Source organism: Ictalurus furcatus, chromosome 1, assembly GCF_023375685.1.
Source record: "Ictalurus furcatus strain D&B chromosome 1, Billie_1.0, whole genome shotgun sequence".
NCBI classification, from domain to species: Eukaryota; Metazoa; Chordata; class Actinopteri; order Siluriformes; family Ictaluridae; genus Ictalurus; species Ictalurus furcatus.
Genome location: NC_071255.1, coordinates 34,960,532 through 34,978,629, shown reverse-complemented (window position 1 = coordinate 34,978,629; position 18,098 = coordinate 34,960,532). Strand labels below are relative to the sequence as shown.

General features: G+C 39.6%; 1 protein-coding gene and 1 long non-coding RNA gene across 2 annotated transcripts; both read right to left on the bottom strand.

Moving 5' to 3' along the window:
* Positions 1–3,756: 3,756 nt before the first annotated feature.
* Positions 3,757–5,918, bottom strand: LOC128615181 (uncharacterized). Its single transcript, XR_008387157.1, has 3 exons — positions 5,831–5,918; positions 5,523–5,589; positions 3,757–3,844 (listed from the first exon to the last, which is right to left on the bottom strand). It is a non-coding gene; the product is annotated as an uncharacterized LOC128615181 (long non-coding RNA).
* Positions 5,919–5,942: 24 nt separating this feature from the next.
* nell3 (NELL (neural EGFL like) family member 3) lies at positions 5,943–12,977 on the bottom strand. The gene is made up of 4 exons (XM_053630648.1): positions 12,442–12,977; positions 8,875–9,485; positions 5,999–6,378; positions 5,943–5,957 (listed from the first exon to the last, which is right to left on the bottom strand). Exons 2-4 carry the CDS (start codon positions 9,479–9,481, stop codon positions 5,943–5,945), a joined length of 1,002 nt encoding a protein of 333 aa, XP_053486623.1. The 5' UTR covers positions 9,482–9,485; positions 12,442–12,977.
* Between the last annotated feature and the right edge of the window lie 5,121 nt (positions 12,978–18,098).

The following is an 18,098-nucleotide window of genomic DNA, read 5'->3' as shown; positions in this document are numbered from 1 at the left end:
ATCCCATCGAAGCTTTTCACCGGATGAGAGATACACACGAGTATGGATAAAAAACACAGAACGGACAGACATTTCCACTCCACGTACAATCGCGACATATAAACGTGTACGCGTTGAAAACCATATTGTCATAATACCGTTTATCATTGTCATATCAACTGCGATAAAACGTCAGGAAATTACCAGGATACTAAAACTTCATGTTCGCTGTAATTACTATAAGAGCGGAACACACACACACACACACATGCACACACACACACACAAAATAAATTGCAGTGTATGTTAAACACACAACACACTACGGAGCCTGTTCTGTTTTACAGATCTTCAATGTTACAAGTAACAAAAGAAGGTTAAATAGTGTATGTTAATCGATATTAATAATGAAAAAAAGACTTGTATCGAGTTCAAACCTCGTCAGATCGCCGTATACTACTCTTATGACTTGTAGGCCCTCGCTTTTCCTCCATAGCTGCCACTCCTTCTTTCGATTCTTCTCAGCAACGTTTGGATCTTCTCTGTTGTTGCAGTGTTTTTCACTTATTTTATTATGTTATTCTGGTAATTCCGCACCGTCTTTTGTAAGAAAATCAAGATAAAAAATATTTTCACCAACCCCCACCCCCCACCCCCTTTCCCCGCCACTCAGAAACCTTGTTGTGGGTGTGCAGGGGCGTAACCTGGCCTGGGAATTCGGGGCTGTAGCCCTAAAGATTTTTTTTTTCTTTAACCCTGAATAATCCTCCACTTGGAAGTAACCGAACGTGAGTAAAAAAAGACGACGGTGTTGTAATTTCGTATCTTCAGTGAACGAAAACGAGACCAATCAGACGGGGTTTACAGGAAGTGGAAATACTCGCGTCTTATTGGCTGAAGGCTCTCAATTCTGCCATACGCTAGCTCACACAGTCGGTTAGTGTGAGCGGGAAAAATGTATATACGCCGATTTATTTATTTATTAACTAGCAAAGTGGTTAAAACTGAACCACATCACTGTAACATCCTCTCACGCTGAGCAGGAAACAAGGGGTGTAAATGTTAGCTCCAAGTTACGTGAACATGATATGAGCAGAGCATAAGGACAGATAACGTACTCTGCAAGGCTCTGTAGCAGCTAAACCCATACAAAATTACCTTAGCTGTGCCTCCCCTTGACTAGCGGCACCAAACTAGCCTAGTCTTGTGTTAGATAGGCAAAATGGTTTATATTTTATCCGTCTGGTAGTCCTGCAGGGAACAGTGATAACGGGCCAATTTTATGATAAATCCAACTTTTTTCACACTTTTTTAATCATATAGCCCTCACATGCAAGGGAAAAAAAATGCATGGAAACAGTCTATATAGAAGTAGGTTTTTTTTTTTAAATTTTGATGGAGTAGAATCTGGGCTCAGCCCCGGATGATTAACAGTCCAGCTTACACCCCTGGAGCTGGGGGTTGTTATGGGGGGGTGCAAAGTTTTGCACTCAACGGTATTTTTCTCCTTACCCTATAAATTTCTGTAGAAAGATACAACAAATAGCTATGTATGCATCTTATCCTATATACACATAGTCTCTGTATTTGATTTATATAAACGTTTGTCTATATACTTTATAGGGATTCCAATGTAAATTTCGACTCAAAACTTTATCATAAAGTGAGAATGTAAGATATATGTGCATAATTGAGACAAAAAAATGATTCTAAAATAGATAAATCCTTTGAATTACCATTACTGTACAATGTTTAAGGTATAGGACTGCGGTATAGCATTTTATATATGCATGGCAACATCATAACCCAACACACACATAGATCAAAATACATACACACACACACACACACACACACACAATCACCTCAACATTAAGCAGAATCAAAAGGTTCATTCCCTCAATAAAGATTGGTCACGCTCAACCAGCCAAAGTACTTGGAAAGCAATCAGTACTTTTTGTTCAGAAATGGATTAGAATAAGAAAACGCTGGAATAAACAAAAAGCAACAAATAAACGAAGGATATAACTCGATTTAAATAGCACCTTTGCATTATATAGATATCATATTTCAACATTTTTGAATATTAACCCTGCCAACCATTTGTTCAGTTTAGGCCAGACCACATTTCTTGAAGGACCATTTTTTTTTTTTTTATATTATTCTATTTATATTTCTTTTCATTATAAATGGTGTTAAATTGCGACCACAGATAAGGAATTCATTCTATAGCGTACCTCGTTTTTCTGTGCATACGACAACAAAGGCCATGATTTTCTGAAAGCACCTGTTTCTGACAAGAGCAAGAATTGAGATGCGGTGAAATCCTGGTGTCACGCAGCCACCCAGAGGATGGAAATGTTGGCACCTTCGTCATGAGTGATTTGATTGATGCGGCCACGTATGCAGTCCAGCGTGATGTAAATGGCTGTGCCGTTCTGGACCTCGAAAGACGCTCTGACTCCAACACTGGTCCACTCGCTTCCCTCGGGCATCTGACCCCCAACCTGCTGCGCCAGAGGACCCGAAGTCGTCCTGTCCTGGCTCTGCTGATGTAGCACCAGCTTCACCACGTTGCATGAGTGGATCAGCTTTACAGTGAGTGCCACGTTGGCTGTCCCGGCTTCTTGGAAAACGAAATTCCTCTGTGGGTGTTGGTGTCCCGCGCCAGCAAGCCGGATGTGTTCGGCATCCGGACCAACCTGCTGAAACAACAAAGGTTTGTTCCTCACAGCTCCCGATGGAAGGCCTGTCCTGGACACGGTGGCCATTAGCGATGAGGAAATGGCACCTGGAATCCAGAGAAGACTTAGCATGCTAATTCCAGAGCTGTCTCCAAAGTATCGGACATTGCACTGTGACGGAGTGAGAATCTCAAAGTTTAGCCAGTCACCCGAGTCTACGATGGTAGTAGCAGACAAGGTGATGGAGGTGTCCCGATAGTTGACACCGGATTTAAATGAGCGCATTACTTCCTGGTTGGTCCCATTTCCATTAATGTAGGCGACTAGCGAGAAGCCTTCACGGACGCACGTGTGGCCCATGGCATAAAGTGCCTGCTGCAGGACGAACTTGACAACGCCTCGCTCAGTGAAGCGAATTCCGCGGTTATCATGAGTCAGTGCCACTACATAGGGGTCAGAGACAGTAGCAACACGAAAGGATGGCCGATAGTTACCGTGGTAGTGAGCTGCCGTAGATGTCTGAGCAGTCATTGAAACGGCTCCGGTGTCATGTGACAGCCACAGCAGGCTGAACGCTGAAGATCCGAGCTCATAAAGCTGCAGTTCTTTGCTCTGGTTGCAGTGCTGGTTTGGGCTCTTGAGAAGCAGCCACAGAGTCTGGTTGGGCTCCACCTCAGCTGCTGCACTCACACTCACACCCTGGAAGTGCTTCCTCTCTGGCTGCTCCACCCGTACACCACTGAGGTCGCGACCTTCCTCCTCACTGCCACCATTAAGCCTCACACCAACCTGCAGGAAGTTGCGGCAACTGTGCTTCAAGGCAAAGTTGTGATCCAGCCAGAGCAGACCGTGCTGATTGAGGCTGATGGAACCATCACGGCTGACCAGAAGGTCACTCCCCTCCTTTCCCATTACGCTCAGCTGCAGACCTGGGAACACGGCACTGCTTTTTGATCGAGCTGGGGGTAAAGTGACCGAGGCGGACCAAGACCGCGAGAATGTGTTTTCTGAGATCACGCCACACACTGTATCACTCACGGTGCTACACGGAACGGCTACGGGCTCCCCATCGCAGTCTGAACATGCTTGGCACTCCTGTAGCTCCTGATTGTAGAAGTACTCATGACCACACAGGCCTGCAGAGATCTCTCGTTCGGACATGCCCAAGCACCGGAAGCCACCTGTCCACACAAGTACAGGGTATATGTTAAAGGAATGGTTTACCACAAATGATGATCATTTGGCTAATAACAAACTATGGTTAGCAATGGTTATTTCAGGCATATTTTTAGTGCCCACTTGCAAATTTTGGTGCATCCTGACACACTGGAAGTCTCTAATTGCAGACCTGCCAACTCCGAAGAGGAATAATGCACGGTAGCACGGAAAGGAGGAGGGGTCATGAAATGGTTCCACAAGGCTGATGTTTTCACTGTTGTTTTTGTGCTTTTTTTTTTCCCAATCAAAATTTTCAGACTTTTTTCTTCAAAAACTGAACATGCCCTTAAGGACCATACTTCAGGGTCTCCCTAAGAAATAAAGTTCACTGATGTTACCTACTGTATGTCCTTGTCTGATGTTAGTTAAGTCAAAGCCGTACACTGATACAGTCGATTTAATTTCACGTTAATGAACTCAAAACATTACTGGTTTACCTTGACAGAAAGCGAGGACGCCGCATCGGTGCATCTTTCAAGTGGGAAAATGGAGTCGAGACGTTGAGAGCCGCTGTCCGAAAGTTTATAACGTGAGCTGGGCAGAGGGGGTGGGGCTTTTAAGGTGTCTCAGTTAATATCGGAGAGTTCAAAACACCTACACAACTGTCAGTCATTCCTGATACATATGTTATTGGGCTCATTTGCTGTTTTTATTGGGGTGGGGGATGGGAGTTGGAGGTTTGGGATTGGAAGGAGGCTATTTTAGCATATTTCTGAGTAATATCTCCTAGCAGCAACATTTCCATGTGTCTGCTTATGGTCATTTATTAAGGAAACGAAGATAAACAATATCCAACCACCGCGTAATACCCAGTGTTACCAATCTTGAACGTGTATTGTGCTGTTAAATATTTTTTTAATCGATTTGCTGTTTTATCAGTTTATTTAATATTAATAGTATGCCAATTGTTTGCAATGGCACAGTGATAAACTGTAGATGCAGGTGATGATGAAATAATAATGGGAATATCACACTTCCAAGCTACTAATCTAGCATTTTCAAATGATCTAACTGGCACCATATTATTTAAATCTTGGTGTTACAGGTGGTAGGGTGGTAAAGGCAGGCAGTGTTGACGTCTCACAGCTTCAGGGTCCCTGATTGGAACCTGGGCTCCGAGTTACTGTTTGTGTGGAATTTCTCACATTCTCCAGGTTCTCTGGTTTCCTCCGACCTTCCAAGAACATGCTGGTAGGTGGATTGGCTAAGTTAAATTGCCCCATGACTCAGGATATTTTTTTTTTGATTTCTTTTACTTGTCTGGGTCATCTCTGGTTTACTCTCTCAGGCTCATACAGTTGAAAACAACAGCCGTATTATGGAAGCAATTTAAATTTAAATGCCTTCCTGCTCAGTTTTGTTGTCAGTCATTTTACACAGCAGTATACCCTAACGCGAATATAGCGACTGTGCTCGTTTGCATAAATTTGAAATTTAAATCAGAACCATTATTTGCAAGTGGAAATGTTATATAATGCAGACGAGGTCATTTTTGTGCAATTTGTGGTTTTTTTTTTATTATTTATTTTTAATTTATTTGGCACGTCTAATTCGTGCAATTTAAATGAGGTCATGAGCTCAGCGAGTAATTTCCATTCATTAGCATTTTAGTGTTGAGATTCGAGACATGGATCTGTATACCTGGTGTATTGAGGCATTTCACTCTCTCTCCACACACGGTTGGGATTTCCAGGCATTCATCTCTGTCCTGTATAAAAATAAATATGTTTATATACATATATAGGTAGGTGCCTCATTGTTTACGATTGGTTGGATGCTTGTTGGTCATAATTTTTGGTTTTGTTTTTTTTTGGTAATAATCTTATTAACCCTTTCAGATCTGGAGGAGAACGTTTGTTAAATAAGATATCATTTGCATACTATATTCGTTTGATAGCGTTGTACGTAGGGATCATAAACAGACTTTAGATTAAGTTTCTGTGAAATACCTGGCAAATCCTGTCAGCATTGGGTGAACACTGAGACACCAGGAAGAACCCAGGTGGACACATGGTGCACTGTTGGCACTGCGGTGGCTGCAATTGAAAATTGCAGTACTCTTCAGGACCACATGCGCTGCGACAGCCGAGCAGAGCGTGATCCGTGTCCCCGGTCACGTCTATCATCTTGGCATCCGTTTTATGCACGGCATACGACTTCTGCAGGTGGCTGCGAGCTTGGCTCTGCACGCCGGCCAGCTGGCTTTCCAAATAACTCTGCAGCTCCCCCTGCAGGCCCTGAAAGGACACCTGCTTGACGGTCTCGGACAGCATGCCGTACTGCGCTTTCACCACGTCCATCTGCTCGTACATGCGCCGCTGCTGCTCTAGGATCTCACGCTGCTGGGCCAGAAGCGCTCCCTGCTGCTCTTCCAGACGCTGCTGTAGGTCGCGGATCACTAACTGCTGCACCCGCAGTGCCTCCACCAACTTCTCCTGGCCTTTGGAGAGCTGCAGGTGCAGGACAAGGGCATCTTCCGAGGGAACCTCGTTCTCTCCTGGGAAAAGTAAACAGCACAGCAGACACGGGGTTGGTACATTCTAGACTCAATATTTTCCTCCCAGGGAAACATTACAGATCACAGAACATCACAGATGGCGTTTACACCAGAGTACACTGAGCAGACGGCCCCACAGATACTCATTTCCTCTTGAGACACAGCACGGACTACATACGGCAGAGGTTCTCAAACTTTTTGCAGGTCTTCAGATTTCCTTTATGAACTAGTCAAATATTAGGCTCAGTACATAAGCATGTAAAATAATATTTGTGATATATTTTGGCATCATAGTGATATTAATCCACGCACTTTCCATCAACAAAACACATTAGGTCAAAATTGACATAATTTATACGCTGACTGCTTGTTTTTGTGTTACTGAGATTTGAATGAAACGTTTTTTTTTTTTTTTAATTCAAAAGAACATCCCAACAAGATAATAGCAACAAGAACGCAATAATACATCACCACAGTACTGCATGTAATGATCATTATGAACAGCCTGCACTCCAATCCCCTGTACTTTTGGCTATCATTAATAGCATGTGGCAGTCTTTTTTTTCTATTATTAATGTTACTAATGCTGGCTTGTGATTTCCACCACTGTAACTAAATAAAACTAGACTCACAATGACATACAGTATCCGCTCAAGTCTCGGTTTAACGCGTAGACAAACGTTTCAAAAAAAGACGCACAGCATTACTGATGCTGCTCTCTCATGTGATGGACAGATGACCTCAAAGACATCAATTCACCTACGGAAGATGAAAAGGGACAACTTCGCTGTTCCCGTGGCGTCCCTGTCGCCCCCTAATCGATTCACAGATATCATCGCAACCTGAGCAGAGGTGCCAATATTTACAGTTTAGCCATGACATTTATGATTTTTGACCTGTGAATTTGCAAACCTTGGTCCGTCAGCCACAAGTAACCACAAGTGTGAGTATTTTGAACAGGGTTAGACAAAGCCTGAGTAATTATATTTCATTAATAATTATACTGTACTTAAGTATTATTTAGGCAGATTTGTACTTTACTTTGATTATGATTGCAGTTGAATACTTGTACTCTTACTGAATTACATTTCAATGGAAAAAAAAAAAAACATACTTTGTACATGTTTAATTTAGACCTTCAAACGTCTTATGACAAATCACAGAGGTCTCTTCCCTGCCACGGTCGCCTCTGGCTTGCTCACTAGGGATAAATTCATACGTTTAAAATCTATATCCTGAATTTATATATTTCTGTAAAGCCGCGTTGGGACCGTTTTAGACAATTGAACTGAATTGCATCGTCTTCTCTCATCACGCCAGTGAATGTACGTTACACATCAATCAAATGGGTTCAGCTTAGCATCCACTCTTTTAAATTTGGTGTCAATAAAGTTTAGCCTGCCAATTCCTCATCTCTGGTGACCTACTCATGCTACACAATGTAGTTAGCGCTATAGCTATCTGTGTGCATTAACAGCTTGATAATCCACCAGACTGCAGTGTTGAACTTGAGGATGAGTGCCCTGGCCCTACCTCAGTAAAATGTTCCAGTATGCTGGAGTAAACAAATTGTTTACTTCCCCCGAAAGCTTGAACTCATTCCAGTTTGAAAGACTGAGGTAAGCATTGCTAATTAGTTTTAGTTTTTAGTTTAGTTTTTTTGTCGTCGTCGTTGTTGTTCTTAATGCCAGATTAAACTAGCTTCCAGATTAAACTAGCTTCCAGTAGCTAACATGATCGGCTAGGCAGCAAGTCAGACTCTAGCTAATGGTAAATGAAACGTGTTCAATTGCAGAATGTTTTAATGCATGTCATGATTTTCTTGTTAGCAATGTGCATGAGTGTCCAGAATGTTGGCCGACTTTAGCATGATTTATTATATAGATTATTCCAAAACAGCACATTCAGTCTGGTGTCTATCACTTTAACATTAACTGATGGACAGAAAAGTCCAAAACGGACAAGCTGTAAAAGCTCAAAGTAAGTTCTGACCTCAAGTCATCCAAAGAGGAGCACTGCTAGTAATTTGTGGGTGTAGTTTATGAATTCTCTCTCTTTTTTCTGCACTGTTTTATTTTTGTGCGTGTGTGTGTGTGTGGGAAGAGATGGCATTCTCATATGTGGACTTTCTCGAAAATGTTCAACCTTACTTCTATTCTTCTCTCTTCCTGTCAAGGCTGCAATTTGAGGCTAGGAAACTAGCGTGGAAAGACATCAAAGCAGAAAAACATTCTAGGCGGGCGACTGCCAGAGATTTTCCCTCTGCTGCAGTTCCACAAGGCTTCCAAGTGCAGCTGAACAGATGTGTATGGCTATGCGCAAAAGTAATCGTGTTCCAGTTGTGCATTGAATATAATTTAAATAAAGTGTGCACAGGGAGGAGGAGAGAAAAAAAAGGTGCATTGCTTAATAAACCTAGCTCGAGTGGAGGGGAGATTAGGTTGAAAATTAAACCCAAACAAGGACAGAACAGCTGAATCCACTGATTCACTCCACCTGGTTTGATGTCACATGTCAGCTGCACTCCCAGCGGTGCACCTCCAAGTTCCGACGAAGGATATCCGATATCCGGAAATTCCCCCAGAAACTGAGCAGCTCTGTCCGGAACGTGCACGGGAGCGTCGTCTGAGCCAGGTCCGCAGCCGTCTGGAGGGCACGGCCTCACTCTGGGCTTGGTTCTGATCCTCAAAGGCAGTCTGCACTCCAGCCCCCTGCACTCTCGTGTATCATTAATGGCCTGCGGTGGTCTTTTGGTGGTAATGCAATCCGCTCCAGAGCACGTGTGACCTGCGACTTCGGCAAGCCGCATCCTTTCCCTAGTGTGAGAATGAGAAGCTGTGTGTGACTCCAGCATGTCTGGTGAAGGAAGGTGTGAGACTGCATGTTGGTGGGTTGGTGCAGATCTGCTGTGTGATAAAGGGTTGTGTTGACGTGTTGGTCTGCCCGAGCCACACTGTGACCCTGAACATGGTCTGGACTCCCCCAGCTCTAAGCAGCGAGAACCTTTACACAGCTCCGACACACTCCCCACTGACACACACATGCACAAGAGACCCCACAGGAACAGCACGATTCTCACTGGTGTCATCTTGTATTCATTCATCTACCTGAAAGCAATAAACATTAACACACAACTGATTAAACTCATTCGGATAGAAATACAGTCTTACAATACTACTACAGTGTTTCAATACTACTCCAGTGTTACATTCACTGTTAGTGTTACTCTAACTCATACAGCATTACATTAACTACTACAGTGTTACATTAACTACCACAGTGTTACATTCACTGTTAGTGTTACTCTAACTCATACAGCATTACATTAACTACTACAGTGTTACATTAACTACTACAGTGTTGCTCTAACTCATACAGCGTTACATTAACTACTACAGTGTTACATTTACTACTACAGTGTTACTCTAACTCATACAGCATTACATTAACTACCACAGTGTTACATTCACTGTTAGTGTTACTCTAACTCATACAGCATTACATTAACTACTACAGTGTTACATTTACTACTACAGTGTTCCTCTAACTCATACAGCGTTGCATTAACTACTACAGTGTTACATTAACTACTACAGTGTTCCTCTAACTCATACAGCGTTACATTAACTACTACAGTGTTACATTTACTACTACAGTGTTACTCTAACTCATAGTTATATTATCTCCTACAGTGTTACATTAACTACTACAGTGTTACATTCACTGTTAGTGTTACTCTAACTCATACAGCATTACATTAACAACTACAGTGTTACTCTAACTCATACAGCGTTACATTAACTACTAGTGTTACTCTAACTCATACAGCGTCACATTAACTACCACAGTGTTACATTCACTGTTAGTGTTACTCTAACTCATACAGCATTACATTAACAACTACAGTGTTACATTAACTACTACAGTGTTACTCTAACTCATAGTTATATTATCTCCTACAGTGTTACATTCACTAGTAGTGTTACTGTAACTACTACAGTGTTACATTCACTGTTACAGTGTTACTCTAACTCATACAGCGTCACATTAACTACCACAGTGTTACATTCACTGTTAGTGTTACTCTAACTCATACAGCATTACATTAACAACTACAGTGTTACATTAACTACTATAGTGTTATATTTACTACTACAGTGTTACTCTAACTCATAGTTATATTATCTCCTACAGTGTTACATTCACTGTTAGTGTTACTCTAACTCATACAGCATTACATTAACAACTACAGTGTTACTCTAACTCATACAGCATTACATTCACTACTACAGTGTTACATTAACTACCACAGTGTTACATTCACTGTTAGTGTTACTCTAACTCATACAGCATTACATTAACAACTACAGTGTTACTCTAACTCATACAGCGTTACATTCACTACTACAGTGTTACATTAACTACCACAGTGTTACATTCACTGTTAGTGTTACTCTAACTCATACAGCATTACATTAACAACTACAGTGTTACTCTAACTCATACAGCGTTACATTCACTAGTAGTGTTACTGTAACTACTACAGTGTTACATTCACTGTTACAGTGTTACTCTAACTCATACAGCGTTACATTCACTACTAGTGTTACTCTAACTCATACAGCGTCACATTCACTAGTAGTGTTACTGTAACTACTACAGTGTTACATTCACTGTTACAGTGTTACTCTAACTCATACAGCGTTACATTCACTACTAGACTGTAAGATCCAACACTGCACTTAAAACACTGGTATTAATTATCTTTGTAAGAATTAACACAGAACTTTAGGTATTATTCAACCCTGTAAGCATTAACAAAACAATTTGCCTTAAGCGTTAACAGAACGCTGGGTGTTAATGTAACGCAGTTAAAGTTTCCACACTTGGTACGTGGTATTCTCCATTCTTAAGTATTCAACGTTATCGGTGTTAATTCAACACTGTAAGACTTAACATATATCACCTTAGGTATTACTTTAACTCTGTAAGCGTTTAGGTGGAAACACTGTACGAGTTAAGTGCCTGAGTTATCTGAATTCGGTCCAGCTTTCGCATTGACATTTACGAACACTCTTCCTTCAAAATAAACACCGTAAACAGTTACATTAATGCAACACGTTCAGCGTTAATTCAGAGCTATAAGCATTAACACGACCCTTCAGGTGTTCATCCAGAACTGCAAGCATTAACATGACACGTTTGGTGTTAATTCAGAGCTATAAGCATTAACGCGACACTTCGCGTGTTAATGTAACCCAGTTCAAGTTTACACGCGGTATATGGTATTCATCAGGTGTTCATTCCACGCTGTAAGACTTAAAACATCACCTTAGGTATTTCTGTAAGTTTGTAAGAATTAACACAGAGTTTTCGGTATAAACCCTATAAGGCTTAACTCTGTGAGTCAACCCGAATTAGTTTCAGCGTTCACATGAACATTCATTAACACTCTTTTATCAGTAATTATACATCGTAAACAAATACATAAGAGTGAACCCAGTTCTCTAGGTGTTCATTACAGTAGGTATTAATGCGATGCCTGTAAAGTTTACACACACGGCATGTCGTGTCCGTGACTCTGAGTTATCCGAGACTGTACGAGTTAACACTTCGTGCTTTATGTTAGCGCTTTAAGACTGATGCAACGCAGGTGTTTTTAGGTGTTCGGTCAACACGGTAAGGATTAACACAGCACTATAGGTATTCATGGAACACTGTAAGAGTTAACACCGAGCTTTAGGTGTAAACACGGGAAGAGCTAACCGAATTAGAGTCAGCTTTCACATGAACAGTCATTAACACTCTTCTATCAGTAGATAAACACCATAAACAAATGCTTAAAGAGTTTCGTGTTATTCTTAGTCGTGATGTTACATTTGGAGGGGGAAAAAAACCCTCCTGTCCTAAATTCTTTCTCTTACTCTGGGTAATGGCTCTCTATTTGACATGCCATGCACTATATAGAGGATTTAATAGACACCATTTAACACCCCAGTTAGGGTAGTTTTATCGCCAGTAGGAGGGTATTTAGTGTTGAGCATGTCATGTGGTAGTGTTTACCTGCTGTCTGATCTTCAGCTCGGTGTTCGTAATGTCAGCGTGCTCTCATCATCTCTCCAGTGGTGCTGTATCTCTCTGTCTGTCCCTCTACCCCAAACCCACTCTCCCTCTCTCTCTCTCTCTCTCTGTTCATCAGCATCAGGTTTCCTCAGGCTGGATTTAACCCCTCACTTCCCCCTCCCTCCACTTTCCTCCATCTCCTCCTCCTCCTCCTCCGCTCGTGCGCTTCAATTCTTTTCATGTTGCTTTTTATGTTTTCTTTTCAGCACTTCTCGTTTCTTTTTCTTTCTCTCTAAGCCACTTTAACACACAGTGCATTAGAGCATCAGAGCGGATTGGGTTACAGACAGGAGGCTCTCATACTGGGGCGCAAAATCCAGACGGAGAAAATAAGAGACATTTGGTCCGGGATTTGTGCCAAACATCCACCCCTCCTTTAAGTCCCCCCATTCAGGTCCTATTTATCCTCTAATTTAGGCATAAAGGACCGAGACTTCCTGCTTTTAGACACAGATTGTAAAACACAAGCTAGTGTGTTTTAGTGAGACAGGGCTTACACTTAACAGACTTAAATGTCTTTCTTTCTTTTTTCTTGTTATTATTTATTGATGTTATTGTTAATGTATTGCAATATGAAACTCAAGAAACCCAACGGGCCATATAAAATACTTCATTATTATTATTATTATTATTATTATTATTTACAGACATGATGTTTTATCCTGTCTTTTCACCTGTCTTTAAATTGTTTTATTAAGTTATTGTACGGCACTTCGGCTGACACTTGTTGTCTCGAAATATGTAATATGAATAAAATGTGACTTGGATTAAGGTCTTTACGAAATGAAATGTGACCTGAACCACAACTAAGTGTGTATTATTATTATTATTATTATTATTATTATTATTATTTATAATTAAAAAAAAAAATACAGTGCTGTGCAAAAGTTTTAGCCACCCTATTTTTTGAGTACAAACTTTGTTTTAGATTTTTATTTGATGACTTCTACATTATCGAGTCAGTACAAAAAAAAAAAAATAAAACAACATTTTATTTCCAAACATTAGTTTTCCAGCACAAAATGAAATGTTACAGAGAAATGTGTGTGTGTGTCAGTAAAGAAAGCAGCGTACAGTATTAAGTGGTAAGAGACACTTTTCAGATAAAAATAAATAAATAAATAAAATAACACAATGAAGGCTGCTGGGTGTCGCTGCAGAAATAAGAAGCGAGTGCGACAGTCAAAGTCTCCAGAAGAACCGTGTCTGGTTCTGCAAGATGCTCAATAACACTTACAGCTCACTTCATTATAAAACTGCACTCATTCTACCTGAGACCAATATATATATATATATATATATATATATATATATATATATATATATATATATATATATATATATATATTTGTCACACCAAATATTAACATTGTTTCATTTACTACGCTTTACTGCTCTTTATGGTATTTTTTTTAAAATGTAGAAACATTTAATTTCATTATTTTTGAAGGCATCTTTACTCTACAGCATTTCTTTGCATGTGCCTAAAACTTTTGCACAGTACTGTAAAAAAAAAAAAAAAAAAAGTATTTTGTAAATAAATAAATTGATTTTGTTTGATTATTTATTGTATTATTTAACCTGATTTCATTTTTAAGAATGATACAAATTCCACTGAGTGATAAAGACTAAGGCAAAAATCTTTGTTGTTGTTTTTAATATGATTTAATATGATGAAATGAGAAGCGTCTGCTCTAGGCTCTTGTGTCTCTCTGCTGTTGGTGTAGGTGTTTGGACAGCTGCTGTCTTTCCCCCGGAGCTGTCACCCTCAGCGAGCCCAGGCTGAACAGGTCAAGGTTTATTTGTCAGAGTTCAGAGGAACAGGAACCCTTTCGTGCTCGAGTCCGGAGTTGACTGACAGACACACAAATCTCAGGGATAATGACTGTTTTCATTCGAGGTTACCCACAAGGTCACGACTTCATGAGCGTTCTACTTGCTGAAACGCTGAAAAGCTCTGAATGATGCACGTACTTCAACAACATAATCCTTAAGTGAATTTGGATAAGCTTTATTTATATCTTATGTTTTTGTACAGCAAGGGATTTAAAATAGACGTAACATTTCTCAGGTTAAACCTTTCATAATGATCCATTAAAGTCCATTAAAATGTCTATCTTTAACTTATAGATACTTAACCCCTTATTCTACTGTACCTGTGTCTTAATTGACCTTTTTAAATATATATTTTATAGATTAATGTACAGCAATGAGATATTCTGTAAAAACTATACAGTACGTGTTTTTTTCATCACTGCACAGAGCTGCAATAAGAATGATTCACTTTCATTTTATTTCATTTAATATGGTTCCATTTCATTTTGAACCTCATTTAATGGCCAAAAATACTTTTATCTTCATGCGCAGTGTGATTTTAACTTTTATATATTGATTTCATTGTTTTTGACTTGTTTGATTTGTTTTGTGACTGTTCTATCAAAATATAAGCTCCAGCAGGTTTAACACAGGAACTAGGAACACTTTCCACTGCGTAGCCTTTGTGGATTCATTTACATGGTTATTTTGTATTTTATTTTTGACTTTATTTTTTGTTTTATTTTCAACCTGATTTAATGGCAGAAAAATACAAGTTTGTCTTCATATACAGTGTGGTTTTATTTACGTATTGATTTCACTCATTCATTTTATTTTATGCATTTCATTTCATTTCATTTGTGTGTGTGTGTGTGTGTGTGTGTGTGTGTGTGTGTGTGTGTGTGTGTTATATCATTTCAATTGTATTTTTCAAGCTAATTTTTATACACTCAGGCAGGTGTTAGGAACATGACGTTACGAACAGGAGTTAGTGACACTTTGTCTGCATATTCAGTGTGGTTTTATTTACATAATAATTTAATTATTATAATATATTAGTTTATTTCAAACCTGACCTAATGAAAAAAAAAATAGTTTGCTGTTGTATTATTATTATTATTATTATTATTATTATTATTATTATTATAAAAAATAACCTTTTTATGAGCTCAGTTTGGTTTAATTGACATAATGAACAAATAACTTATTTTATTATTATTTATTTGCTTGTTTATTTATTTATTGAGTACATTTTTTAAAACATTTTTCACTTGAGCTCAGTTTGGTTTAACACAAGAATTCGAAACGCTTTCTTCTTCACCTCCAGAGTGGTTTTTTTTTATTTTTTAAACATTGATTGTTTTCAGCAGAGGGTGCTGTTGCATTCTGGGATAATCAGTAGTCCATTCACACTCACTAACACGGCTATAAATCACTGTGTCTCCCTCATACTCACCGAGGCTCTGATTAGGCTGAACGATGGTGTTATTGCTGTTGCAGTCACTGAGCTGTCGTGAGGTGTGGACCTCTGGATACATCACGCAGGATAAAGTAACACTAATGGTTTTAAAAGATAGGCCTAGCCTCCACTCAGGCCTCAGCATGTCTCGCACACCTCACCATATGCCTGTCTTGGGTCACTTAAGCGATGAAGTAAGCCTAGTCTGCTCCAGAGCTCATAAATAAAAAATTTTAAAAAAACAGCCGGTGTTATTTATCAAAGGAATATGTATAATCATTGATGTGACGTTTTCTGTAAGGAGATGTTTAATTAAAACCTACAACAAACGGTGAAAGAAAAGGCCCAAAGGCATAAATGGACGTTATTTTGACTCACGAGTTTGTACACAGCATAGTGTCAGCTGTCATCACCCTTTAAACACATGCTCATGGAAATCACATTATAGACGCTGATCAATTCAGAGCCTCCTTTTGTTCACACAAGAGTTTTTGATTGAACGCGTATGTGAAAGAGGATGTAAATATGCCACGTTCACTTCGGATGAAGGAAATGAACAGTGCGGAAGTTTTATCCTGACAGCTGATGAATTGGCCCAGGGTCAAATATGTAGTCCTGTTGCTCAATTCATTTGATATCAGACAGCGTGATGGGCGAGTCCATGTTCGGAGTGTCCTGCTATAACTACGCTCATAATCGTTGTATGTTTAACAATACTTCATACAATTTAATATTTTAGCAGTCATCAGTCCGTACAGGATGTCGAAGAGTTTCTTTTGTCTGTGATTGTTGCGGCCAAAAAGTCTTTTTTTTTTTTTTTCAAAATGGTGCTTTTTTTCACGGAAAACTACTCGAATCGGTGAAATCGAAACCGCTCAGAAGCGTTTTGCACGCTCTTCCGCGGTGACGTTTGTTCATAAATGAGACCTTTTAACCGTACTCATGCTCGACGCACGTGAATCGAAGAGGGCTTCGGCTGAACGCACGGCGTGATGATGTCACATGACGTGCCGTGGCCTGAATCGGCAGAAAATCTGCTGTCATTTTCCAAAAATTTGCAAGCCCCTCCGAATATTGCAGAGTTTGCTTGATATTGTGCTAATCGCAAAATCCTGCAGGGACTGGTTAATGTTTAAATCTATTTAACATCTCACGCTTGAAAACTATGAGTCATTCAATATAGGTTATGAATGTAAATTTTAAATCCCACAACCCTGTTCCCTAAACACATTCACCCCTGTGAAATATTTGCAATATTCACATGTTAAACAGGAAGTTGCATCATCTGAATTTCCTTATTATCACGTGAAGAAGAAAAGTCTTTCTTTCTTTTTTGTCTTTATTTTCAGTGATGCTGTGATATTAACTGATGATGATGATGATGACGACGATGACGATGATGAAAGCACAACACTGTTACCCAGATTTATAGACTGAAAAATTATACATTAAAAAAAAAACATCACTTGAAGTAAGTAGAACGTCCCTAATGTCCTCATGCTGTTAGCATGGATGCTAGTTAACCACATTTTGTGTATTTGGCAATTCTATGCTTTAAAAAAATTAATAAATAACCCAACAACACACAGCCAAGAATACGTTGATGAACCATGTCGACGGTCCGCGGGCGTGGGACAGACATATACCCTACTCTAGAGAGCGTTTAACTGGATGAAGACAAAACTAGTACAGAATGATGCGTCAGAATATATATTTTTTTGTATGTTGTTGTCCTGGAGGTGACTAACTTTAAAATGAAAATATCTTTATACTGTAATTATGACTATTTTTGTTTATTTTTTCTTTTCTAGATATGCTTTTATATGGGTGTCTATAACACTAAAAGATGAGTACAGAGAGCTTAAATTTAAAAGCCCCTTTAAGATGCAGCTTTTTAAATATTATAAAAATATTTGATTTTTATTTTTATTTTTTTTTTATAAATCCCAGTCATAGACTCACCTGAATACCATACTGTTCCTAAGTGCATGCTCTGTGACTAACCTAGATCAGTGTGTGTGTGCTGCAGTCACTATATGAAGATGTCCAGATCTCTTGGCTTGCTTACTCCAGTCTTAACGACAGCTTCAGAATTCCTCCAGGTCATTGTTTCCTTCACACTTCTTTATGCTGTTTCTGTCATTCTGCTTCGAATAGAAATAAGGAATACCTGACATCCTCCAAAGCAAAGCCAGTTCCTATAGGAAGGAACGACTCTCTATTCAAAATGATCACAGCCTCCACGGGACATATTTCATGCTTATTATCCTGATTTTGAAAACGGGGTCACGTAGCATCATGCTAAACTCAGAAACCACAATCG